This window comes from Ursus arctos, unplaced genomic scaffold (genome assembly GCF_023065955.2).
Source record: "Ursus arctos isolate Adak ecotype North America unplaced genomic scaffold, UrsArc2.0 scaffold_15, whole genome shotgun sequence".
In the NCBI taxonomy this organism is placed as follows: domain Eukaryota; kingdom Metazoa; phylum Chordata; class Mammalia; order Carnivora; family Ursidae; genus Ursus; species Ursus arctos.
The window spans coordinates 57078409-57104731 of NW_026622819.1; the positions used below are offsets into that span (position 1 = coordinate 57078409).

General features: G+C 43.7%; 2 protein-coding genes across 6 annotated transcripts in view; one reads left to right on the plus strand and one right to left on the minus strand.

Moving 5' to 3' along the window:
- The window catches only part of DOCK2 (dedicator of cytokinesis 2), a 406900-nt gene that overhangs the window by 195876 nt on the left and 184701 nt on the right, over positions 1-26323 (plus strand). The gene's annotated exons all lie outside the window — the stretch shown is intronic.
- On the minus strand, positions 1319-24869 carry INSYN2B (inhibitory synaptic factor family member 2B). Its single transcript, XM_026510948.4, has 3 exons — positions 19424-24869; positions 18044-18118; positions 1319-2602 (listed from the first exon to the last, which is right to left on the minus strand). Exons 1-3 carry the CDS (start codon positions 20767-20769, stop codon positions 2416-2418), a joined length of 1608 nt encoding a protein of 535 aa, XP_026366733.2. The 5' UTR covers positions 20770-24869; the 3' UTR covers positions 1319-2415.

The window sequence follows — 26323 nt, forward strand, 5'->3', positions numbered from 1 at the left end:
CACATTTCCCTCCCAACTATTTAAAATGTTCAATATTCAGAAGAGACCCCCTTCCCGATTTCAGGTTGGTGGCCTGAGCAGTGCTGTGTTGTGCTTTGGTATAGAATTGTCATAGCCTCATTTGTTGTTGTTGTTTTGTTGTTGTTGTTTTCATTGTTGTTCTCGAAATGTCAGCATTTTCCAACCCCAATTTCATTTAATTCAGTTGAGGATTTATCTCAGGTCCCCAACTCAGTGTAAGTGTATGACAAAGGGAGCTTCATTATCCAAGGCTTGGATTATCCTTTTTGTGTGAGTTACCTCAGACACTTCATCATTCCCGGCTAACTCAGGCAAGTGATCTCGCTCAGCTCTGGTTCATTCTGCATTCTGCTTATTTTGATGTTGGAATGTGCACAGAGCTTATAAAGTAGGTAGAGTAGGTATTTACATCTCCATTCAAGAGTGGACAGACAGGTCCTGAAAATTTAAGCAATTTGCCACGGTTAGTGCAATAGACTGTTCTGTTGTCTGGGTCTCTTAATTCCAGGAACAGGATTATTTTCATTCTAGCATGCTACCCGAGAATACAAATTAATTTGAAATTTAGCGTAAACAAAGCAAATTAAGATGGAAGCTCTACTATGAGATAAAATTATATAAGAGATCCCAAATGATCTTGTCTTACTGGATTATCTTCTGTGCTGTTCTTTTCCACTGTTGAGGCCAACTGAGAGTTGATTGTGTGGATACAGAAAGATCTGTGGCTTTTAGCCAGTGGTAGCATATCTTATTGAAATGTGACTTCTTAAGTATGACAAGTGTATTTATCTTAATTCCAACTTAGTGTTATGTATTCCGGTCTCATTTTGTGGGTTTAAACATTACACTAGAAACAGAATGAGAACATCTTGAATGACATTCCAAGACTTAAATAGTGCAAGCTGAGACTCTTTGCCAAATTTCCCTCTCGCTCCCACTGAAATAGCTTTGTGCACTGCAGCACGGTGACAGGGAAAGGTGAAGCTGTCGGCGTGGTTTGTTCAGTTAGTCTCAATTTGCAGTGGGGTACGTACATCCCACGTGCACTCTGCAGACTCTAACTCAGACACCTGATCTTCAGCAAAGGGGATTATGAAATGCCTTCTTCACCGAATGCTTGTTGAGCTTTAGGACCCCTTTTCTAAGCAGCATCAATGCAACCACAGGCTGGTAGAGAATTTAATGCAAAGGATACAAGACTTTCTAACCTACCCCTTATACCCAAGAGTATGTAGCAATTAATTCTATTACTTTAGTAGTTTGTTCAGCCATGCAAGTTTGACTGGACTGACATGAATGAGGGTCTTGCCAAAAGAATGAGTCAGACTTCAAAAGAATTCAGACTTTGGGAAGGAAAGGTCTTTAATACTAAAATGGAAAAAAAATATATCCTCATCCCCAGTCCTGCTGCTTCTTCAATCAGGTGACCATCACCTGGTCATCACAAAGGGAGATTGTGAAGATTAGTATACTTTGGAACAAGGCTGTCGCTGGGATGAATGAACAAGAACCTGTGTTGTGTTTTATCTTAGTTTTATGTTACTGGTAAGATGAAATGGACAGACAAGCTGCTGAATCTCATGGTCTTAAATATTGCAGGGACATTAACTGCGGAATCTTAAAGTACAAGCCCAAACCGGGTCCCACCCATTTGCCGACATGTCTCAGGCCCCAGGCTGAGAACATGATGGTTTAAGGCAGGCCCTGCATCAGTTACAACTGCAGGATAGCCATACCACCAAGTTCCTTATAACCTGCTGTAACCTCACTCTGCCACAGACTGTAAAGCCCACACAGCACGAGATGACACATCCTTGATTTGGGATCTGAAGGCTAATTAAAAATGAAAATGACCCAACCACCAGGTGATCTTGTATTTTTATGCCCTACCTACGTCTGTTGTGCTTCTATATGCCAATATCTTAGAAAACTGCCAGTTTATGTGTCTAAATTTTTTCTGGGTTATCTGCTTATAATGCTCCTCTATCTTCCTTTTATGCACAACATTTTTTTTTTTTCTTTTGGGATGATGAACCCAGGATGGGAAGGAAGTGTTTAGCATCATGGAGGTGCTGGAAAATGTGATAGGGTTTTGCTCACGGTAGGAACCAAGACTCTCAAACAAGGATGTGGCCTGGTCATGTGTGACAGCGAACTAGGCAAGTGGTCACTCTAGGGTCCATGAAGTCCTCAGCAAGCAACGTCACTCATTCAGGTGAGATTAGTGGTCAGGTGTCCAGCAGCAGATAGACCAGCCCCGAGTCTTTCCCATTTCACAAGTTGAATGGCTAACTACCTGGGGCCTGTGCTAAGAAGTAGAGAAGGCCTGAGGGCAGTGGTTTCCCCACCTTGGGGAGGTTTGTGAGGAGGGCAAAGGGAATGGACCCAATAAGCTCAGATCCACCAGAAGCATTTCTTCTTCACTTTCTTGGTTTTCCTCCTTAAGTCCTGTTTCTCAGGGACTGGAGGTTCTGCTGGGGACTTTGGTGGGGGAGATGTCTCCTCCACTGGTTCCGCTTCCTCCAGACTCTGTAGAACTTCATGGAACCTGCCTTCCTGCTGCCGAAAATCATATTCTACACTGAAAAACAGAGAGGAGAAGGAAGGGAAGTAAATTCAAGTCAGCATATATTGATTTCGCATCACCAAGTGTCCGACTGACATGGGAGAGTGTAGGCTTTGAGATCTAGTCCCACATGCTCAGGTACTGCTGACCGTGGGAAGATCGTGTGCCAGCCCTCTCAACCTCCAGTTCCTCATGGATTGGACTGGCAGCTGAAATGCTTCCCTTTTGGGGTTGTGCTTACGTCCAAATGAGACTCGTAATATGGCAGCCTGAGAGTAGGTGTTCAGTAAATATTGCTCCAATCTCTCTCGCACATTTATTTAATGCTATTAATTGTTAATTCTTTTTATATATTTTGCACAAAAACTGCCTCATTATAGAAGATTAAAATAATATAGACGGATATACAATAAAACTGACAACTCAGTTTCCTCATCAATAAAATGGACATAATAGCAGCAACAATCTCAAAGACTTTCTTTGGAATTAATATGTATATTAACTAAGTGAGAGAATACAAAGGAAGTACTTAGAGCAGTACCTCATATATAGTAAGCCTTCCATATTTGTTAGTTCCCATTAGTGTTGTTATTATTATCATCATTACCATTATTACCACTAATACATTATGTCTTGCTCTCTGCCTTGCTTCTCAATTTAACAATGTGGCTTGGAGGGCTTTCCATATACACTTACCTCATAGACATATTTAAATACTTTCCTTTAATGGACATTTCTTAATCTTCATTTTTTCTTTGCTATTTTATTTGTGTGTTTTGGAGTCATTGATGTACAGACTCCATTGTATTATCTGTACACAGGTCTGTGAGGGAAACATGATGCATTTGGGACTGGTGGTTCCCAAGGGTTGAGAGAGTCAGAAGTCAGGAAGTACAGAAGCTCTGGCTTGTTCACAGTGGGTGCTCACACTAGGTACTCACACTTTCCGTGTCCTTGAGGGCTTGAGAATCAGGCCTGCAGGTGTGTCAGGGTTTGTCAGCTTGACTCATAATCTGTCTCAGTTTCCCCAGAAGCTGGAGAGCGGGCCAGAAAGAATGAATCCTGCAGATGCCCCTGAACGCTGTGCATGGGCTCTCTCTGCTCTTAATTGTCCACTTTCCTCCCTAGGAGATTTACTTATGGAGGGGTTTCCACTGCTGAGATGATTATAAGAAGACTCTTAAGCTCTTAGCTGTGTTACCACCTGGTTTCATTCTAGAGGCCTCAGATGGCCCAAGATGAGTAACCAGTATAGGAGTGTGGAAAGTAGAGGAAATGCAGAGTCACAGAAACAGTTCATTCTCCTTGCTTGGCAAGGAGGGAAATGAAATGTTTCTTATGGAAGACAGAAGACCCTCACATTGGTTTGTGATGTGGCAGGACAGTCCGAAGCCTTTCTACCCAGCAAGGGACAATAAGGGCTATCATTGAAGGGACACTTGTCCTTATCTACTATCCCCATGTCACCTCACAGGGACCCGGGATCAGAGTAAGTGCTTCTGGAAAGGCAAATCATGATTGTCACATATGACTAATGAAGCCCCTAAATGGGCATCCCAAAATGGAAGAAGCTAAAGAGTCAGAAGAGCCAGATGGCATGTTTTGCAGCCAGAGTGGTGGGATGTCAGTGCTTAGGGAGCATTGGGAAGCTGTTTCTGATTATTTGGTTTCTGTATTTTTGATAAGCTTCACCCAGATTTCCTCCTTGATGTCATCCTTTCTTTTCCATTCCTCCCTGGTCTCTTCTATAGGGACATGCTCCTGCTGGATGACCTATATAATGGCTATATTTTTCAAAGCAAAGCTCCACAACTGATTAGCTGTGAAATCTTGGGGAAGTCATTTATTATTATTTTTTAAGCCACAGTGTTCTCATCTGCAAAATGAGTGTGGTACCTACTCATAGGATTTCAGTGAAGTTTAAAGGATATGCATGTACAACGCTCAGCTCAGAACAAGGCACCAAGTATTCAGCCAGTCATTCAACAAATATTTATTGAGTATCACCCATGTGCCAGACCCTGTGCTAAGTGCTAGGGAAGGAATGGTAGACAGATAGATAGACATTATTTCTGGCCTCCTGATACTGGTAGCCCAGGGGCTTTGTGTCTTCAGTAAATGCCAGTCAACATCAAAAGCAATTAGGGACATTGTAACCAAAGCCCAGGATTTGCCAGGTCACCAAACAGAGGCAACCACAAAATCAAGAACTGAGGCTTTCACTTCCAGGATGCATTATCCAGCACTGCACTCCTCTTTATCTCTGGGAATGGGGTGAATTTTTATCTGTACTACCTGCATCTCACCCTCACCAGTAGGAACTTAAGGAGATGGATTCAGAGGCTGGGGAAGAGTTGGTCTCCAACAACCTCTGCATTGCTTCAAGGAAAGTATTTAAAGCAGTAAGTTGCAAACTCTGATTCTTACCCCCACTAGCACTAGTTCACAGATAGGGGACATCCACATTCACAGTTCTGCTACCTCCGAAAATATTCCTAGCCTTCCCCCCAAAGCACAAAAATAACCTCCATCCTAGAGCAACATATAGAGCCCAAGAAAATGGGTACTTCCTGCTCATTCTCAGAATGTCCTGTGCTTTATGGTATAGGATAATCCATCCATCTATCCAATCAGCCAGCCAGCCAGCCAACCATCCATTTATCTAACCAGTCATCCATCCATCCATCCATCCATCCATCCATCCATCCATCCATCCATCCTACATACCATCTAGCCATCCATCCTACCTGCCATCTAGCCAGCCAGCTGGCCAGCCAGCTATTTATCCTGCTCTTGGCCTGACACTGCTCAGTTGCAGGGATAATAGTAAGATAGAAAGATGTGGATGCTGTTCTCATGGATTTTACATCCCAGCATGTGAGATAGATGATTAAACTAACAATTGCTTTACAAATTACTTTCCATTTATCTCAGGTACCCCTACCTCCCAGCTGTTCATGCCTACATCTCTACCAAATTTTATGAACATACACATCAACTGGCCTCCTTCTTTTCCTTATATGTAACTTTTCTCTGACTTGACAGTTCAAACAAACGAATGACAACAACAAACCACTTGAGTTTGTTAAGATTCACAATAGTGTCCCAATACCAATTAGAAAAAATAATGCTCTGGGGGATTCCAGAATATGTATAGAACTGGCATGCCTGGAGAGAGAAGAGCCAGGAGACAGAATGTTAACTCTGTCTCACCATCACAATTTAAAGTTCAGCCCAGGGGCACCTGGGTGGCTCAGTCGTTGAGCGTCAGCCTTCGGCTCAGGGCGTGATCCCGGTGTTGTGGGATCGAGCCCCACATCAGGCTCCTCCGCTGGAAGCCTGCTTCTTCCTCTCCCACTCCCCCTGACTGTGTTCCCTCTCTCACTGGCTGTCTCTGTCAAATAAATAAATAAAATCTTTAAAAAAAAATAAATAAAGTTCAGCCCAATACAGAGAATAGAACAGGGACTCTCAAGTGGAACACTCCTGGGTTTGAACTAAGGATATACCACTTACCGGCTGGGCGACCTTGGGCAAGTTGCTACTCTTTCTGAGACTCAGTTGAAAGCAGGAACTATAAAGCTACTTCACTGGGTAGTTGTGCAGATGGAACAATAACAGGTGAAATGTCTTCATGTAGGATATGGTGTCTGCCCACTTCACTCTTCACTAAGACTTTTGTCTTCTTATCTTAGGAACAGAATGCCTTACCTCCTCACTCATATCTTTAGCTCTTCAGTAATTGTACACCTTGTCAGCAACATCGCTCTTCACTCCTCCCCTCCATATACATTCAGGGAAGAATACACTTTTTATGTTTCTATGGAAACACCACAGGCTTCCATTATAATCATTAGGGCTTAGGGAGCTCCCTACCCTCCTCCTGCAACTATCCCCACTGGTCTTGACAATTTAAAGGGGATTGAAAGTGACTTTCTTTTCAAGGCCAGGCAAATAGCAGAGTATAGGGAAGCATGTACAATTTGGAAAGAAACTGATTAATGTCTTTTAGGCCAAAGCAATTTATTAACATAAAGGAAAATTGTCACTTTTTTCTTTTTCATCCATTTGACAAACTACTGTTTAGTTTGGAGGGGAGGAGAGGGAGTATATTTTGTTTTGGTAGCAGCTGCCTTATAAATGGGCAGGGGCAGTGACCCCTCTCTCATTTGTTTTCATTTTGAAGCTGGGTAGAGAAGAGAAGATACCCCTCAACTTCTTACTTAGCCAACCCACACCAATTCAACAACTTCTTGAAAAGGGGAATAAGCTGCCTACTTGGTAAGAATTCAAATAAACTCTTAGCAGAGGGTTCTTTGTAGTTCTGGGGAATGACTGTCTGACTTGGGCTTAGTATCAAGGTAGAACACCAGTAACTTTTCCAACCTCACCTCCACTTCTTTTCTTCCTCTTAATCTCCCCACCCTGACACCCTTACCATCTTCTGCCACTCATATTCCACAGGGAGAAGAGCAGTGTTGAGTTCTTAGCTTGTGCAGAGTTCTGGCTCACAGCTTGGGGCAAATGGTAGTCAAGAAATTGTTACAATATGGGATTCAGGCCTGACACTATTAAGATAGACTAGAGCACTCAAGGTCTGTGAGGTTAGTCCTCTGAAGATGCATGAAATACCTAACACCTGGTTCAGGGGTGCCCAGTTCACTGGGGAGACTTAGAGCCCTTTCTGCCCAAGATGCCTGTGCATGGCACCACACTGCACTTAGAAAGTGAGCTGTGTGTAAAGCAGGAATGGAAGAGAGCTTTCAGGTTTTCTTCTTGAGGGCATCTCACTAATCTAGCTGACAGATCAATGCTTCAGCCATCATGGTAGGTGAAAAGTAGAAGGATGTTTTTCTAGGTAATTGGAAGGCATGAGAAGCCTAAGTCATAGTTTGTCTAGAAGAAGAAATAGTGAGAAGAAAAAGTAAATAAATACATAGGTATATAAGCAAACAACAGAGCCAGGTTCTGGATGCAGTTCGGATCTGTGTTTTTATTTTACCCTTACAATAGCCCAGGACGATGGGAAGATGGTTATCCCTGTTTAACTGACAAAGGGATTGGCAAAGCGAAGCCACACCATGAGTTATGATCAGAATCTAAGCCTGGCTTCCTGACTCCCAGTCCTTTGCTTTTCCTAAAGGGGGATCAAAAGTTTTAGCCCAGGGCTTGGCTATTACCGGGGGTCTTATTCTAAGAAAAAAGAAAGAATGAGAGTCCTGCACCGTGTTAGGTAAGGACATATGGTATTTAAGTGAATAACAATAACAGTAATGAGGAGAAGTAGGAAGGTGGGGAGGAGGAGGAAGTGGAGAGAGAGGAGGGGTGGCAGGAAGACAGGGAGAACTACTACTACTCTCATTTACCAAGTGTCATCTGTACTGTGGACACTATCCTCAAGTTCAGTAATTTTCTCATGTCTCGTGTAATTCTCACAGCCCCGTGAGAGAGAGGTTAACTTCATTTTACACATGAGGAAACTGAGGCAAGGGGAGGTTAAATATTCTGCCAGGAGCATGCTAGTAAGTGACGGGGCCAGGATTTGTGCCTACACTGTCCAGCTCCAAAGCTTACATACTAAGATATACTGCGCTGAAAGAACATAGTAGTCACTATCTGTGTGAGATCCTACCTGCCAAATGTGTATGGGGTGGGGGTGGTGAGGTGGTGCTGATCAAGGCCTGACACACCTTAATGACCTTACAACCCCCTGTGGAACCAGACCAAACCCGGGGCTGGGCCGCATGGAGGGCACTTTATGACCCAGCTGTCTGATGCACTTCATAGTAGTTTCTAGCTTGCAGGGCAATTCTGACCATGAGGCTGCATTCTCAGAAAAGATGGCACCTCCTCAAGAGGAAGCTTACTCAAGGTCCTATAGGGACTCAGCAATCTTGGGCCTACTGTAGGCTGTGGAGGTCTGTGGTGGGCTCTTTGCACTTCCTTCTCAGCAGGTGAGTCTTGCTTTTTTATAAAGAGAAATGGTGACAAGACACTGCCATAAACCATACACTCAGGCAAGTTGGCCGAGAAATTAATGATCCACAACATCTCCCTGAAGACAAAACACCTTCCTAACCCCTCTCCATCTCTTCATCATCTCTGTCGGAGTGCTGCTGTGGCCCCTCTTGTCATAGAACCCAGGGGCACCACAGATTAGTGACCTTCTGCAACTTTCTTTTTTAAAGAATTAGCTGTAAGAATCAATGGAATCAATGAGGGTAGTTTGGTTCCTCTCCACTTGGGTAAATCACGCCACTTTGGAAAGTGTCTCTAGGGAAGAATTATAGTCTGGGAAAGTAGGAGATTTTGTTAGTTTGTTTTCTTTTCCCCCTAGCCTGGAAGGGATTTTGTTCCGAACACTTTCTTCTAATGACCAGTTTGCTCATTATTTATAAGGTATAATTTTAAGCTTCACAACTTGCAGCTATTTTAATTTGGCAAGTCTACCCCTTCTCCTAGGGCATCTGTCTGCTGACAAGTCTTCAGAGAATTGCAGGTTCTGTTCTTGATACATTAATAAATAGGACCAAGCTGTAGAAATCTTCACTGCTGATCGCTGTCTTTGAAAGAAATCTATGCCCTGCATTCTGTGGCTGTGTCAAGAAGGTCTTCAGGTTAGGCCCTCAGAAGTGGCAGGTCATCTCAGAGAACTTTAACATGTAGATTCAGTGATTATGCAAGGTCAAAGGTAAGAGGGGCAGGGGGAGGAAAATCTCCTGAAAGCAGGATTGGTTTGAGCTCTGGCTGCATTGAATCTTGGACAAATTTTCATGTAACCCCTCTGAGTCTCAGTTTCCTCATTTGCAGAGTGATTACAATAACCATACCCCCATTTTAGGTTTTTTGGGAGTCCGAAATGAGATGACACATGTATAATGTTTAGCAAAGCGTCTGGCACCATGCCTGGTTCAACAAACAGTAATGATTGTTACATTAACTTGACAGAGAAATAAAGATTGGGTCATTCTGTGGTCAACCGTGGCCTCTGTGCCAACAGCCATCCATTTGTTATTCCTGTGAAATTCTAAACTTGATTGATTTTATATTTATGGTATGTTTCAGCCTCTTTAGCTATTAATGCTTTAAAACAGGTTTTATTTTTATTTCAGATAAATTGCTGATGCTATAAATCCTACTTTCTCCTTGCATTCTAGGGAGGAGAAGAAAGGGATAAAGCTACTGAGAGAAATGGGGGCTAGAAGCAAATGTCTTGGAGATTAACCTGTCAGGGTTCAGAGAAATTTCCATATGTACTTCAAACTCTATGTCTGTTTCCTGAAAAGAGAGCTTGAGCCATGTTTGTTGGCAGTTGTTTGGGGGACGCTGGATGGTATTGCCGTAATGTCCCTGTTCCAGCGTTTGCAATAAATGGTTCTCAGTCCATCTTGAAGTGTGGTGAGGGCCGCAAACGCATCTGTGATTACTAGAAAGAACAGATATACTGGGTGATTTATAATTATTTTTCACTGCGGACTTCATTGCTGGCCAGAGGGAGGACTGTGGCTGGAAGGCAAACACTCTCACAGTTCACCCAGCTCCACACTGGCAGAGCATCAGAAGCAGACAAAAGGAAAATACTAAATAATTTAAGTGGAAAGTAGGTTACTAAACCCACAGGCCTGGGTGCATATTACATTTCTAATAAAACAATGCCTTTTTCTGTAGTTAGGTAATAGCTTTAAGTGGCAGGCAAGCCCAAGACCCAGTGGTCAGAAAGCTTCACTATAGAAGGAAACTCGAGGGAGATACTCAGCGCCACTGACTGTGTGACACTAGGTGACTCATGCAAGTCTCCAGAGGCTCTGCCCTCAGTAAGGTGCAGGCCTGGCTTTTCTCCTGCAGGGCACACAGCTGTAAGGCTTTGGCCTGTGTTCCAGAGAGGCTCCTTCTGATGAGTTCTGAATATCAAAACTGTGAGGGAGTGACACCGGGAACAACGGGAAAGCTGGTTGCTAGTTGCAAAGAGAGCGCTTGCAGCAAATCTCTTTTTGAATATCCTTCACTTCTCTGTCTGGTTCAGAAGGAGCTGTAACAGCGGAGGAATCGAATCGATACTGGTGAAAAGTCAGCCCATGGTCTGTGGAGCTAGAGGAAATGAGAGGATGGTGGTGGAGGCTGCTGGCATTCAGTGTCATGCAGATTACCTGGTCCAGGAGCACGGGGTTACTACACCTCTCTCCCAAGAGGGGGTGGTGGTGAGGGGCAGCACTTTGCACACCCCCTCTAGCTGGTATTTGTGATTGCTCCTCCAGGACTCGCCAGAGGATAGTTCTTAGCATTTGGACTCTTGGCTTGGGAACAGAATTGGGCTTTAATTGGTCTTAACCTTAATTGGAGGAGGAATGTCAGCAGAGATTGCCTTTCTGTTCCTGATCTCAGATGAGGCCTGAGGAGCTGGGAGATGTGGCAGGAAGGAGCGACTACAAATGATCCCCTAAGTAATGCATAATGCAAGCCTGGGCCCCAAAGTGGACTGACAGAGACTCATTTTCTCTTCCCTCTGGAAACAGGAGGCCTCAGGAGTTACGCTTACTATATGAGCAAGCCCCCTGACCTCCCCTTTCCTTTCCCGTTGCGTCCACTCTCACTTGCACCCCCTAGTTAGGTCTGTATAGGACCGTTTAACCCTATAATTAGTAGAAAGGCAAATCATCTTTCCAATGATGCATTTAAAACAAAACTATTTGCTGGGCTAGTTTATTAGTAAGAATTTTCTTTTCATGGGCATGTGGTCTGGGTTGTCACAAAAGCTTCTAGTAAATCAACTGCCATCTCCTCCTTTCAAGACCCCGATTTTGGGGTGTCTGGGTGGCTCAGTCAGTTAAGCATCTGCCTTTGGCTCAGGTCATGTTGCCAGGGTCCTGGGATCGAGCCCCGCATCGGGCTCCCTGCTCGACGGACAGCCTGCTTCTCTCTCTCCACTGCTTGTACTCTCTCGCGCATGCGCACTCTTTCTCTCTCTCAAATAAATAAATAAAATCTTTAAAAAAAAAAAAAGACCCTGATTTTACTTAGTTGAATGTCTCTTAAGCTTTATTGGAATCAGGCCTTCCCAAGGAGCTTGCTGTAACTACAGATTTTTCCTATTCTTCACCCCACCTCTTACTCCAGCAGGTTTGGGGGTGAAGGCCAGCAACCAGTATTCAGATACCCAGGAGACTCCCATGCAGGTGGTCCATGATCACCCTTTGAGAACATTACTTAAGGCTTGCATCTAAAACACAAACGCTCACGGTGCCCTTGGCTGAGGAGAACTCGGCCATGTAACATTCTACTGACACCCCTCCAATAGGTCTGGCCTCCGAAGGCAGCATGCTGTGGAATCTAACTAGCAGGCCCTAGAACTGAGTCCCAATCGTGTCGCTGCCACGTACTAGCTGCAGAGTAACTGTGCATGTTCCTCACTCTCTCAGTCCCGATTGTCTAATCTGAGTCCTGTGCAAGTATTTGAGCCTCAGTTGCCTCATCTACAAAATGGGAGTATTTTTATCTGTCTCACACGGTGGTGAGGATTAAATGTGAGAGCAAAAGGTATTTATAATGACCAGTAATAATAGACAATCTCTTCTTATTTCTTTCCCCTAATTATCTTCCCAACAGATTTCTGCCCTCAGCTAGCTTGTCATTAATTGTAAAAATCATCAAAAAAGTCATATAAACTGACTTCCCGTTAGGATGTATGTAGTTTATGAATCATGAGAGTTTAATCTGGTTGTATTATTATTGCTGCTGAAAGAAATCGTCACAAATTTAGTGGCTTAAAACAACACAAGTGGTACTCTTAGACCTCTGGAGATCAGAAATCCTCCAGAACTGTAAATCACAGTGTCAGCAGAGCTGTGTTTCTTCTGGAGCTCTGTCCCAGTGAGAGAGTCTGTCCCTTGCTTTTTCCACCTCTTAGAGGCTGTCCACATTCTTTGCTTGTGATTTCCTGTCTTGAACCTCTACTTCTGTTGTCACATCTCCTCCTCTGACTCTGCATCTCCTGCCTCCCTCTTCCCTTTATAGGGATCCTTATGATTAAATTGGGCCCACCTGGACAATCCAGGCTACTCAGCCCATCCCAAGATCCTTAACCACATCTGCAAAGTCCGTTTTGCCAGGTAAGGTAACATATTCACATGTCCAGGAATTAGAAACAGACATCTTTCAGGGCCATTATTCTACTCACCACACTGGGTTTTGATATTTTACCAAGAGACACTGCAGATCTAATGTCTTAAACCTCTCTCCCAAAGAGATCATTGGGGCAGTTCAGATACCATAAAAGGGAGATATTTATTTGAGCATGGAAGGAGTTTGTGGTTTGCCACAAATCAAACTTTGCCTTTCCAACCACAGCCGGTACAGAAGTACCGGCCAATAATGTTGGTTGGCCATGATGAACGAGGATCTCAATGTCCTATGAAATTGCAACAAGCTCTCTGAGTCATCAAAGGAAGATTTGATTAGGCTCCATCTTGTTGAGAGTATGTAGCATTCCAGGTACTTGAAAATCGACAATCTCTGTACTACATTAGGTTGTTGTTTGATTCAGTTAAAAAATATCTACTGAGGACCTGCTGCATAGAAGCCTTCCTTCCCCAATAAGAACATTTGATTAATTAAGACCCTCCACTTCCCCACCTAAGGGCAGGTGCACACACAAATGGTAACAATTGCTTTACTTTTGGGCAATCTAAATAACTGTCTCCAACCCACCATTACTTTTCATCCTTGCCCCGGTCAATGTAGCCATTTCCTTTTTTGACAAGTATCTACTGAGCACCAACTATGTACTAGACACTGGCCCACAACTTTGAGATATTAGCCATTTACAGAAGGAAAGAAACTCATCAACACTATATTACAACGCGATAGGATAAATGGTATAGCAGAGGAGCATGCATGACATGGGGTTCCTCCACAGGAAGGAATGTAAGGTTATCAGAGGAACTGGCTTTTAAGTTGCAAGAGGAAATTTCCAGACAAGGCAGGGCAGAAGAGGCATTCCAGGAAATGAGGAAACTTATGCGAAGGCACCAAGGCATGATAGAACACACAGTATTTGAAACTAGCCAGTTTCCTCTCTGTGGCTGAGGAGAAATAGGAGACCCAGCAGATGAGAAGGTTGTATCACATTCAAAGGGCCCTAAAAAATTAGCTAAACACAACAGAAACCAGGACAAAATTGTTTAGCAGGGGAGTGACAGGTTAAGATTTTACTTTTCAGGTAATTTAGCAATCAGTGTGGAGGATTACCGGGGATGGGGCAAAGGGGTCCTATGGCAAAAAGATGAGGTAATGTTCAAGTGACAAATGATGAGGGCCTTAACTGACCAGAGACAGAGGGGATGAAGCTAAGGGGATGGATTTAGCGACTAGGGTTAGTAGCCAGTTTGATGTGTGCTGTGAAGGAGACTGAGGCGGTGGGAGGTAAGGGTTATGAAGTCATGGTTAATGCTGTTGAGCAACGTAAGAAATAATAGGGAGAGGATACGGAGTGTGTTTTGAGAAATGATGAAGTTGAGGTGGCTTTCAGATGTCAATATGGAAATATTTATAGGTAAACGAAGAGAGAGAGAAATCTCATGAAAAAGGTAGGGGAGGGTGGTGTCACAGAAATAAACTTAAAACCCACGAGTGCAGTGGAAACCATGAAAAGAGGCTAAGGCTGAGAGGAGGAGGCAGGAGAGAGCTGTCCAGGTAGACTCCCACACACACAACAGCTCTTTTGCTGCTCTCTCTTCTCTAGAACCTTTTAAACCTTCCACGGCCAACCTCTCCTCTCGCCCATTTCAGATGGTAAGTTGGCAGCTTGTTCTTTGTTTGCATTTCCTAAGCAACACGCTTAGATGGGAGTAGAAAAATTTTTATGAGAAAGACTTCCTATTCTTTTCCCTAAAACATCTGAAGCATTTTACAACTTAGACCAAGCAGATTTTTCCTGGGATTTATGTCCAGAAAATAAATGCATGATTGATGTAGCCAAAAACCTCCAAAGAGGCTCTGTGATTATTTTTTTAGAGTGACCATAAAGACAAAGTGCTGGGAAAGCAGAGAACAGGTGAGAGATGGAGGAGGGATGTGGTGTGGAGGGACCCCATGGCCTTGAGAAGAGGAAAGGGAGCTTATTCCTTAGGGCAGCATTTCCCAAGCTTCATGGTTCATTCACCACCTTCTAGGCCTTTGTGAAACTCCCCACACCATCTGCACATTTACTTACTTTTATTTTTCTCTCTAAATCGATTCACTTTTAAACTTGAACACTTATCGGAAACAAGTAATATCACTTTTGAAAATGGAGACCTGCATCACTTACAATGAATATATACAGGGACTAGTTTTCAAAGTTAAAGACTTCAGTAAAAAAATTTTAAATGATTACCCTCTGGCTGGACTCTGTTGCTTGCCTATGGCTATGAACCTGAGACCTGCTCTCTCTTGGCAAAGAAGTGTGATAAGCAAGCATTAGAAAGGTTTGGAAGATAATCTAGTACCAAACTCAGATTTCCTCCACTAGATAGTGAGAAGGATTGAAATAAATTTGAAAAAAGGACAACCTTCTCACCAGGTAATTCAATGTTACTTAATGTTGGTACCACAGGTGGCATTCACCCAATCCTTTGAATAACTTGTGCTAGGATTAACACTAAGGAGAGGTGAAGAGAGTGACTGGGGACTAAACAGCCTGCGACCAGCTTAAGGCATAAAGGAAATGTCCACATTCTTCCCTTGGTACCTACAGTAGCTACAATTCCAAGAATTCCATCCTCCCTGCTGTATGCAAGCCCCTGAGAGCCCCTGACAGTTATGCATGGGATCTGTAAGCATTGGTATTAGTGCTGTTCTCCTTGGTGAGGTAGGATCTGTCAGAATGATCCACAGTAAGAAGGAAGCCAAGGAGGCATGGGTTTGGGGCGCCCAGAGGGCTGTTCTTGGAGCAGGGAAAATGAGTTGGATAGAACCAAAGACCTCACGTGTCTTGATGGGAGCATATAGCATACCCATAGCCTTTGGCTAACGAGCATATAGCATACCCATAGCCTTTGGCTAACGAGGCCACTTGGAAAACCTTATATGTTGCTAACTTAGCAGCAACATCTCCACAGAAGAAGACCCAGCAGGCAACCTATCAGGCACCCGTGCACTTTATGTACAATGATGGGGACTGGGACCATCCATCATCAGGGAGAGAGACTGCAGCTTAACAAGGCCTGGGGATGAGTATTTCACATCGCTTATTCATCAGTTTGTAAGATCTGACTTTCCAGGACACAACACAAGGTTTGAAGTCATTTGAAATGTTAAAAAAAAAAAAAAATGACAACTCTCATCTTTCCACTGTTACTCTGATGGGGATGTTGTTCTGATCTCTTTGCTTTCATCAAATTAATTGCCCATTCCTTCACAATGGCTTAGATACAAGGCTGTAGATACTGTCTGGGAGAGCAGTCTGGCTTTGAATGGTAATAAGGGATGGAGGCATACAATGGCTGTTCTTGGAAAACTGGAAAGGGATGTGTGCATGTGAAGGGTTGCTAACCTGTGCAGGGGTGTAGCTTAATTTAGAATGTTTGCTTGGGATGTTTGAAGTACGTACTAGAAAAATGCAAATATTCTCAGACTTGTTGGAAGGTCATAGTTTAGCCAAATATTGCCACTTTTAATTCAGCATAAAACATCAGAACGGCAGGACCGAAAGGGACCATGGGGACCATCTAATTAAAAGCCCTCATTTTCCAGATGAGGAAACTCAGAGGCCAGAAATGATTTGTTCAAGACAAGGCCGTGAAACTCACAGTAGATTGGGAAAGAATCACTTGTCCTTTTCACTTACAGAGCTAAATAAAAAGTTATCTTAAGATGGTAGAAAATACAGCATCCCCTGCTAAAAAAAAAAAAAAAAAAAAAAAAAAAAAAAAAAAAAAAAGATTATCCAAAATTTAAATGGAATTTCGTTAAAAATCATTCTTCTTGTTTGTGATGAACAGTTTTTTGTCCTTCCTAAATGTCTAGATATTCAATAATTTTTGTCCTCGTAATGATTAGGAAATTTGCTTAAGATAGGAGATATATTTTTAAAAAAGAGTAAAAAGGTAAGCAATTGATGAAACTGCCTATTTATACTTTCCAATACCACAAGCCTTTTTCCAGGCTCCCTTTTTTGAGGGGATATTTTACACTGAGATAAAGGGCATTTCCTGTGAGTGGTCCTGAAACTTGTGTTATTTGGTGAAAAGACATGGTCCTGTGACTCCCAAAAATAAGGAGTTGGCAGTTCACTGAGAAAATGCCCAAGGCCCTAGGCCCTAAGTATAGGGGCCTTCTGACTTCCGTTTCCAGCACCCCCTGCCCCCCATTCCTTGTTAGGATGAAATCCCAGGATTCCCCTGGAGAGAAAGAGAGATTTTAAAAAGAAGACACAGACAACACAATTGGGCTTCAATTTGCTCAGGCTCTCACTGCCTTTCTCCTCCAAGATAGGAAAGTAATAGAGAAAGCTCAACTGTATACTTTAGTCAAACAAAATTAGACGCCATCAACTGAAATGACTGCTTTTGACGACTTTTCTACCATGCCACCGAAAGTGGACTGCCAGCTAAGGGGGCATCGATCTTTCTAGTAATAACAGTAATAAGCCCTTGCATTTGTACAGAGGCTTGCAGTTGTAAAAGGCATTCACAGAATGAGCTTATTTGTTCTTCATGGCAACTCTTAATAGGGATAATTGTCCCCAGTCCACAGATGAGACAACCGAGCCCCAGGCAGTTGGGCAGGCATCAGAATTGCGGATTTTGACTTCAAGTTTAGCATACTTACCACTCTATGATTTTTCCCATCTACCACTTATAAAAATCTACTTTATTATAGCAACCTTACCCTCCGCTAGAAGGAAATGATGTACTTAGTAATGAACACTAAGTGCTTAGCACGGTTCTTGACACATAGTACGTGCTCGGCAGGTGATAGCTACCATTGAGGAAGAGGCTGTGCGGTGAAATAATTGAGATCACAGGGCTTGGGATCAGAAATCCAGGACTGGATTTGAGTCCTCAGTCTGACCCTGCCTGCTCTCTGAAAATGTTTGATGCAAACTGGGTCACATGGCTTAGCTTCCCTGAGGACATTGACACCTGCCTCACAAGGTGTAACTGTGAAATGAGATACAAATATGCACGCAGAGCTTAGTGCAGGGCCTATACTTAGTGTGCAGTAAGTGTAGGGCGATTAACGGGATTTGCTCCTCGACCTTATTGTAAGGAAAGAAAGCAATGTCTGCCTTGAAACCAGATGTTAACATTTCATAATTAAACACCTTGGGTTTTTTTTTTTTTAAGGTTTCAGGTAGTCAAAGGCCTCCTGTCTTTGCCTGTTTCCTGAATTTCTGTGTCTCAGAGAGTTTACAAGGGTGTTCTGCGGCCCCCACAGAGTCTGCGCTCTACAGAGCAGGCCTCGGTTGTGGCCAGGTACCTGTATATGATGCACGCCGTGTTCTGGCAGGTACTGCAATTGTTGAGATCTTGGCCCGTTCGATAAAAGTTGCGCCTGCAAGATAGAGCATTTGCTGGATGAATCTATGGGCAAAAGCCCCATGGGATGCACACGTTCTAGCTACTGGTTTCCTGCAGCAAAGCATTACCCCTCCAACTGGTAGCAATGCTCTAGAGTTGCATGACAAAGAAATAAGAAACCCACGATAACAGGACCTCACATTTCTAGAGGGCTTTATAAATGTTTGAGCACTTTCATATCTGAGGTTTTCTTCATGCTGACAATAAGCCGGTGAGATGAGTCAGTTACTCCTACCCCCACCAATAGCTAGGGAAACTGAGGGACTTTGTAAATAGAAGGGAGATTATTAAAAGCCCTGACCATTTCATTCAGTGCAAGTCCACTGCAGTGCTTCTCTCTTATGAGGGAATGTTGGGTCTGATTCATATCAGCAAATGCCAGTTAATTACTTCTTTTTTTTTTTTTAAAGATTTTATTTATTTGGCAGAGATAGAGACAGCCAGCGAGAGAGGGAACACAAGCAGGGGGAGTGGGAGAGGAAGAAGCAGGCTCCTAGCGGAGGAGCCTGATGTGGGGCTCGATCCCATAACGCCGGGATCACGCCCTGAGCCGAAGGCAGATGCTTAACTGCTGTGCCACCCAGGCGCCCCCAGTTAATTACTTCTTCCCTCTCCTACCCTTTTGTTGATTAGCTTCAGCCATTCCTTCTTCCCAGTCTTTAGGGGGCACTTTTTCAAAGGACAAGCATTCCACACCTAAACAAATCACTGCCTTCCCCTCCCCAGCCTGGTGCTGAGTCACCCAGGAAAGCATTTTGTGACTTTTTCTCTTTGCAGAATTGTGATCTCATTTCAGTTCCTATTTAGTGGATCAGTGATGGACTGGCCAAATCCATCAAAGTGGTTAGTGGAGGGGAAGGTCAACGGTAATTTCAAGTCCTTTATAACAAACACACAAATAACTGAAATCCTGTGCAAATACGGCAACTTGCTAGAAGGATGGAGTGGGGGAAGTAGCTGTGTGCTGCTATCATCATCATTTATTAACTGGCCCCCTCTTTATAAAAATACTTTTTGACCCTAATGTTTCACTGCCTCCCTTTCTGCAGTCTGTTGATATCTAGAAAACACAACAAATGGCAATGGAAATCCACCAAAGCCTGGAAATGGATGAAACCCATTTGGAACAAAGGGAGGCCATTGGTTATGATTTGGGGAAACAACAGAACCTTAAAGACCTTGGAGACATTTTATTAACAGAAGCCAGTGCTCTCTCTCTGCCCCTGTCCTAGCAAGTGCCCTAACCCAGTAGTTTTCAATATAAAAAAATCCACCTTACCCTTCTGTGAGAGCCCGAGCTTTCTCCAAGTCTTGAATTACATTCAAAAGTACTTTAATTTTCTCTTGGTTCGAGTGCAGAGATTCCTCCACGGATTGCAATCTGCCTTGGAGATCACAGAGCTCCCCCCGTGCCAGGTGAATTGGATTAATCCCACCAGTCTCTCTGTTGCTCTGAAGTTTGGTCTCCCTTCTTGGAAGAGGAGATTGGAGGTGATTGCTTCCTGAACAATTTTGAAACTCCACAGTGTCTGACTGGGTAGGGTTCTTTGTCTTCTGCTCCTGACACGTGGGTGCAGAAATTGACACGCTGTTAGTTTTGAGTGACAACAGATCCTGGTGATTGTTACTTGATGAGGAACAGTCTGAAGCCCCTCCTGAATGGTCAGGCTGGCTGTGGGAGCCTGGTGATGGGGAGCTGTGAGTCCGTGGAGGTGACAGAATATGTGTTTCCTTTGACCTAGATGACAGTGGGCCAAGGTCTTTGTCATCAGAGTTGTCTTTGGGCAAAAGCAATTCGGGGTTAAGTTTCCCTGTGCCTGGCATGTGGTTGGCATCGTTGGTGGCATTTAAGCAGGAAGGGGATCTTCCTGAATCTAATAGTGACACTGTTCTCCCATCACCTGGACACACATCAGCCAAAGGATGTACGGAGTTGCTTATGTCACCTGACCTGTCTGGGCTGAAAGTGGACTTTCTAGCTGCCCAGGTAGGACTGTGGTAAATATCATCTGGGACCTGAATGGCAGCAGTTGCTTTCTCTGAGGCCCTCCAAGTCCCTGCTTCCAAGCATACGCTTATAGGCCCATTGCTTTGCACCTTGGACATTCTAGGCGGAAATGGGTGGGACACTTTGACTCTTCGAGGCCCATCCTCAAGATGCTGAGCCAACCTTAAGTAGGCAAGGTCCGAGGATTCAATGTCCTGTTTGGAGAGGTTGCCGTTGACCTGGATGGCACTTTGGGATGCTGTTGGCATTTCTACCAGGGACTTGCTGGCTGTGAGTCTCTTCCTTTTGAAAACTGGGAAATGCTTCCTGAGACTGGGGGAGGTTTGGATCGCAATATTCCGAAACCCCCCTGCCTTCTGGGACCTGGGGAAGGAGAGTGAGTAGGTGGGGAGGTGATGGTGCCTGGAGGCTTGAGCCTTGCCCATCACAGCTGGGTCCTCAGAAGCTTGGACATCAACCTCAGCTAGGCCAGGTGGAGTCTTACTGGTCCCATCCTCCTTGAACCGCACCTGCTGAGATTTGCTCCTGCGATGGTGAGGTTGTTTCACGAACTCCACTGACTCTAGGCTATTACGCTTTAGAAGCACAGGCCGCACTTTCATATTTTGCTGGGCCATTGAGCCTCAGTTGGAAGAACTGAGACCATACACTTCTCCAGGGCACATTTCCTTAGGTCTTTGGAGCAGCATCTGATGATGGCATCTATGACTCGGAGATCTGCCAGCCAGGATGAAGTGGTCCTCTCCTCCGTGTATGGGAAGCTCTGTTGGCCATTCCCAGCCAGTAGATTCTCCTTGGGAGCTATCTGTAATGCTTCCCCTGCAGTTAAAACACTATTTCATCACGGTGATAATTGCCACTTAGATAAACAATGAGTTAGGCTAATCATTAAACATCTGATCTACCAAGAGAGCTGGTGGGCTGTTTATCAAGAAAGGCTGGCAGGCGGTTCTGATCCTGGAAGAAGCTTGCTGTCTTGAACAAAAAGACAACAAAAGTACCATTTAGGGGATAGCGCCAGATTCCCAGTTTGTGAATTCCAAAAGAAACCTGCTATGTCTGGAACATACGGCTTCCTTTCCCGGAGCATCAATTTCCACTGTAAAACTGTAGGAAACTTAAACACGTCTTCTTTCCGAAGCATGTAAACAGGCGGGGAAATCAATGACCTGGGGGCTAGCTTCTTTGATGATACATGATGCCCTTAAGGGAATATCCCCATTTGTGTCAATCACAAGTTCCTCCTTTGGGGCCATTGCTTTCTTTCATGCTGTTTCCCTCTTTGTCACAAAACCCAGTGGGGTGTGACCAGGATAGGATTGAGGCATCTGAAGGCATTCAGAGGGCAGGATCCCTGTCAGAGTGTCTTGGCTGAAGTTCACATGTAGGCAAAGTAAACCTGGTCCGCAGCCTCTGGAAATTTAAGCGAGAACTGAGCTCACTCAGCCTGGGGGCAGGGGACTGAGGACTGGCAGTCCTGCCAGCAAGCGAGGAGCATCTGAAAGGGAAGAGGGGAGGGTTGCAACTGAGAGCACAGTTCGAACCTGGGTTTCTCTCCAAATACCAAGTCCTTTAGGGTGGCTGTTCTAGGAGTAAGTCAGCTGCAATGCCCCTCTTTCTGTTCCCTGTGAGCCAGCCACCTTGTGGCTGCAAGACCTTGGAACAAAATGCCTGTCTGCCTGGACCATTTCCTCCTCCCACTCCCAGGCATAACCCAGCGAACTCTTATTCATCATTGAAGTCCCAGCTTATATGCCACTTCCTCAGGGAAGCTTTGCAAGGACTCCTCCCTCATAGACACCTGCTAGACCACAGTAGGACCCCTCCTGTACCTTCTCGGCACATCCTTCATAACACAAACTGCAGCTGTCCTGAAAGAATCACTTGTGTCTGCACTTATATAGTGTGTATCTTCCCCACTAACCTGTAGACTCAGGATGACAGGGGCTGGAGCCTTGTTTTTTTTTTCCCCTACTGCTTGGATATTTCCAGCCTGCTTCTAGGCTCACTTTGGGTGTATAATGAGCATTTATTGAGAGAATGGATGACTGAATAAAAGGCAGATCCCTTGGAAGCAAAGGAGGCCTGGGTGTGGCGCAGAGGTCCTAGGGCATCTGCCAGCACAACAGGGTGCTGAGTTCCCTCTGCTTTGACTGCAACATTTACTTAAGAACAAGATTTTCCCCTAATGTCTTCATTTTTTCAGTTGCTTTCCAGGATATAAATGTGCATAAAATTATCCATGGAAGGTGTACCTTGTAATAAAAACAGCTACCATTTATTGAATACTTATTTTTACCATACTGAGGCCTTTACATGCATTAATCATAACAGCTCACATTTACTAAAAGCTCACTAATGTGCCAGCTGCCGTTCTAGGCACTTTTCAAGTTATAACTCATTCATTTCCTACCCTAGAGAGGTGGATACTATCATTATCCCCATTTTACAGCTGAAGCTGAGGCCCAGAAAGGTTAAGTAACTTGCCCAAGGACACACAGCTAATGATAGAGCCTGTTAATGAACTTATGCAGTCTGTGCTCTTAACCTCTACACCCTATCGCCTTTCCAGTATTGCATTATCTCACTAATCGTTATAACACATCTGAGTATCGGAATCCTTGTTGGACTGATGAGGAAGCTGAGGTTCGGGGAGGGCAAGTAATCCGTGAAGGAGCTGAGACGTGAACCTAGGAGTCTGTGATTCCAAAACCTGCCTTCTTCCCTGTGATGTTTTGACTTTGTTCCCTTGGGATCCTCCTACCTTGTGGGGCAGGTTATATCAGTGATTTGAGAACCGAGTTTGAAGATGTGTGCAGGCCTGGAGAGGTATAGGGGACTGTCCCCTGGACTTGACATGGCAAAGAAAACTTGATTTCTAAAAGTCCAACGGATCCCATGGATGAGGCAAGTTTGAATGCCACCTGGGTTAACCAAAGGATTTTAAAGGAAAATAAAAGTGCTAAGTATTTGGATTATCCTGGAGAGAGTATTCTGTGTGCAGTATCCGGCCAGGAATTATTAGATAATGCCCGTGGCAGTTTCGGCTTTCTCAGCTCCCAGCTACCTTTAGAAAGACCAACTATGCCCGTGGGGTTGGGGCAGTTGAGGGGCAGGTCTGAAAGGGAATAGGACCCATCTGTAATGAGTTATCAAGTCGTCATGGGGCCCTACAATTACTCCTCACATTCTGAACGTATCTTAGACCTGAGTTAGAACCCCTGTCCCTTCCTGGCTAAAGGGTTTGGGGTAATACTTATCCTCTCTGAGCCTCATTTTTTTATCTGTAAAATGCAGGTGTTGCTCATAGCATAGATGCTAACAGATGCATGGGTTTGATGGGAGAAGTCAATGAGACATTTATGCAAATCTCTCAGCACAAAGCTCAGTATGCAGTAAGCGTTCAGTATGGATTAGTTATTGCTCTTAATACTGTCATCCTCATCTGCAGCCAGATTTCCTTGTTGTGGGTGCCAGAACCACTCTCCGGAGTTTTTCCAGAGGATGTAGAGCCACTCTTGGGACAGAGAATGGACAGAGTTTGGGGCAACCATCTCACACTTGCCTCACTTGTCTAAAAAGCAAGTCTGGCTTCTGAGAGCTGCAGTATCCCGTCTATCTCTGGGGAGATAGTCCTGCTGGTGATGGGTTCCCAAGCCACTCTGCAGGACCATCCTGAACAGCTCCACTTTCAAAATCAGTTTCATGTTTCAATGACTGCAGAATTTTTAGGTCTGGAAAAATCCAGTAGTCTGTCCCCTCATTCTATGACTAAGTCCTCTCTGCATCATCCTCTTCATGTAGCAAGTAAGCCTACCTGGTTACTTGTAGTGACAGGGAGCTCACTACTTAATCTCATAGTAGATTATAATTATCATTATTAATGGTAACAAATATGTATTTAAAACTTACTATAGCCGTGCACTGTGTTAGCACTTGACACTTAATCCTTAAAATGGCCTTCTGTATGTGATCCCCATTCTGCAGAATGAGCAGTTAAGACTTGTGAGGTTAAGTCACCTGCCTGAAACCACACAACCCATCCCCTTAATGTTTGTGGTGCAGAGCCTAGATGTTTGGACGTCTACTTTTGTGGATTTCTTTGACTAATTGTCCACTGCCTCTTCCCTCTCCTTAACTATTCATTAGCGTTTCATTCTGGATAACTTAACTCACTTAGGCTACAATTGTGTGAAGCTGGTTTTCATAAGAGCTAATGTTTAGTGAACACTGATTATGTGCCAAGGATTGTGTAGGTGTTTTTCATTTACTCTAGTCCTTAATCCTCACAACAATCCTAGAGGCAGGTGCTATCCATCCCTTATTTTGTAAATGAGGACACGGAGGCCCATGAGGTTAAATAATTTGCCCCATCACTCACCCGGTAAATGATAGAGCTGTTATTTGAACCCAAGGATGGACTCTGGAGCGCAGGCTCCTAACCACTGGCCCTTCCTGCCTTCTCCAGGACTGCGGAAGGATGACGCTTCTTGTGTAAGGCTGTCAAGCAGGTTTCAAAATCCCTCCACATTTTCCTTCTGAAAGTCAGCCATTATTCTGGTTTAGCTCTGCCTTTTCTCCAGAAAATTTATGTACCCTTGAGATGTTTACTTTTGATCTTTAAAAACCGTTGGTTTTCCATTTTTAAAGATATTACATGGTCACTGTGTAAAAATTCAAATAATTTAGATAATCAAAAAAAAAAAAAAAGGAAGAAAAAAAAGCACCTGAAATCTCACCACCCAGAAAGAGCCACTTTGTACCACCAATTTGGTGAAGTTCATTCTAGGCAACCTGCTGGTAACATCTGCAACATTCATTGCATGCATATTGCATACACATGCAGGTTTACAGAAAGCCTTTTTTTACTGAACAACATGGAGAAATTTCCACATTACGGCATGTAGATTCACAACATTCTTTTAGGTAGGCTGGTAGGACTCTGTCGTCCAGTAGTCTGGTTAACCGTGACCTACTTAAATAGGATTTTTTTTGGTGAATATTTAATATTTAGATTGTTTCAAAATGGTTGGCTTTATTAATGCTGTAAATAACATTTTTAAAGTATGTGAACCTTGGAATTATTTCCTTAGAAAAAATTCTTAGAACAAGAATTAGCAGGTCAAAGTACCCATAGATTTTACATCTTACTGATTTTACCACTTTTCCTCCCAGTAAGTTCCACTAATATGGAACCCCACCATTACTGCATGAGAAGGCCTTTTTACCGGAGCCTTTTTGTCCCCGTGTTTGGTCGATTTCTGATGATTTTGTTCATCACTGCCAAATAGGGAAAGAATTGTATCTCACTATTCTCATTACGGAATTTATTTAAGATTGGACATTTTTCCATATGTTTACTGGTTTATACTACATTTGGAATGAAAAGTTGAAAGTGACAATTTGAATAATTAAGTCAAAGTAGAAACTACCGTGTCCTAGACATAACCTAGGCAGCTTAGCAAATATAAAAATTTCCACCTTTAAAAAATGCATAGTTATGCTCCAGTTCTTCGGCCCCCAATACCCATCCTGACCTTCTCACAGATACGTCCTGAAGAGTACAGCTAGCTAAAGGGAACGACCCTCTGTAGCCCTCAGGTCCCACAGGCTCCCAGCTGGCCATCGATAGGGAGTTCCCTAGCCCTTGGTGGTTAGGGCTTAATTAATATCTTGTCTGGAGTCCAGAATCACTCCCCGGAGATAGTTGCAGTAGTCTGGTTCACGCCCAGTGGCTAGGAGTTTTTGCTGATCTTGGCAACGCTTTATTCTCTTCTCCCTTGATTATTGACTTATTGAGCACACACTGTTTATGTTCCAGCCATGCCTTTGGTCCACATTGGATAGTCCTCATGAAATAAGTGTCCATTTAGTAAGTACAGAAACATTTAATACTATTTCTGTAGATCAGAAACTTTAGACTTTCTCTAGAATAGACTCCCGGTCCTCTTTTCTGCCATCTAATTAAGATCTACAATAAAGGAGTAAGAGCCTAGGCTTTTAGCTGATGATTGACTTGGGCTTGAATCTTTTCTTTTCTGACTGTTAACCTGGAACAAGTAACTTGGCCTTTGTAAAACAACACAGAGTTGTTGTGAGGATTAAATAGTATTATCTATATAAAATGGTCAGCACAGTCAATGTTAGCTCATCAGATAGATCCCAACTGGA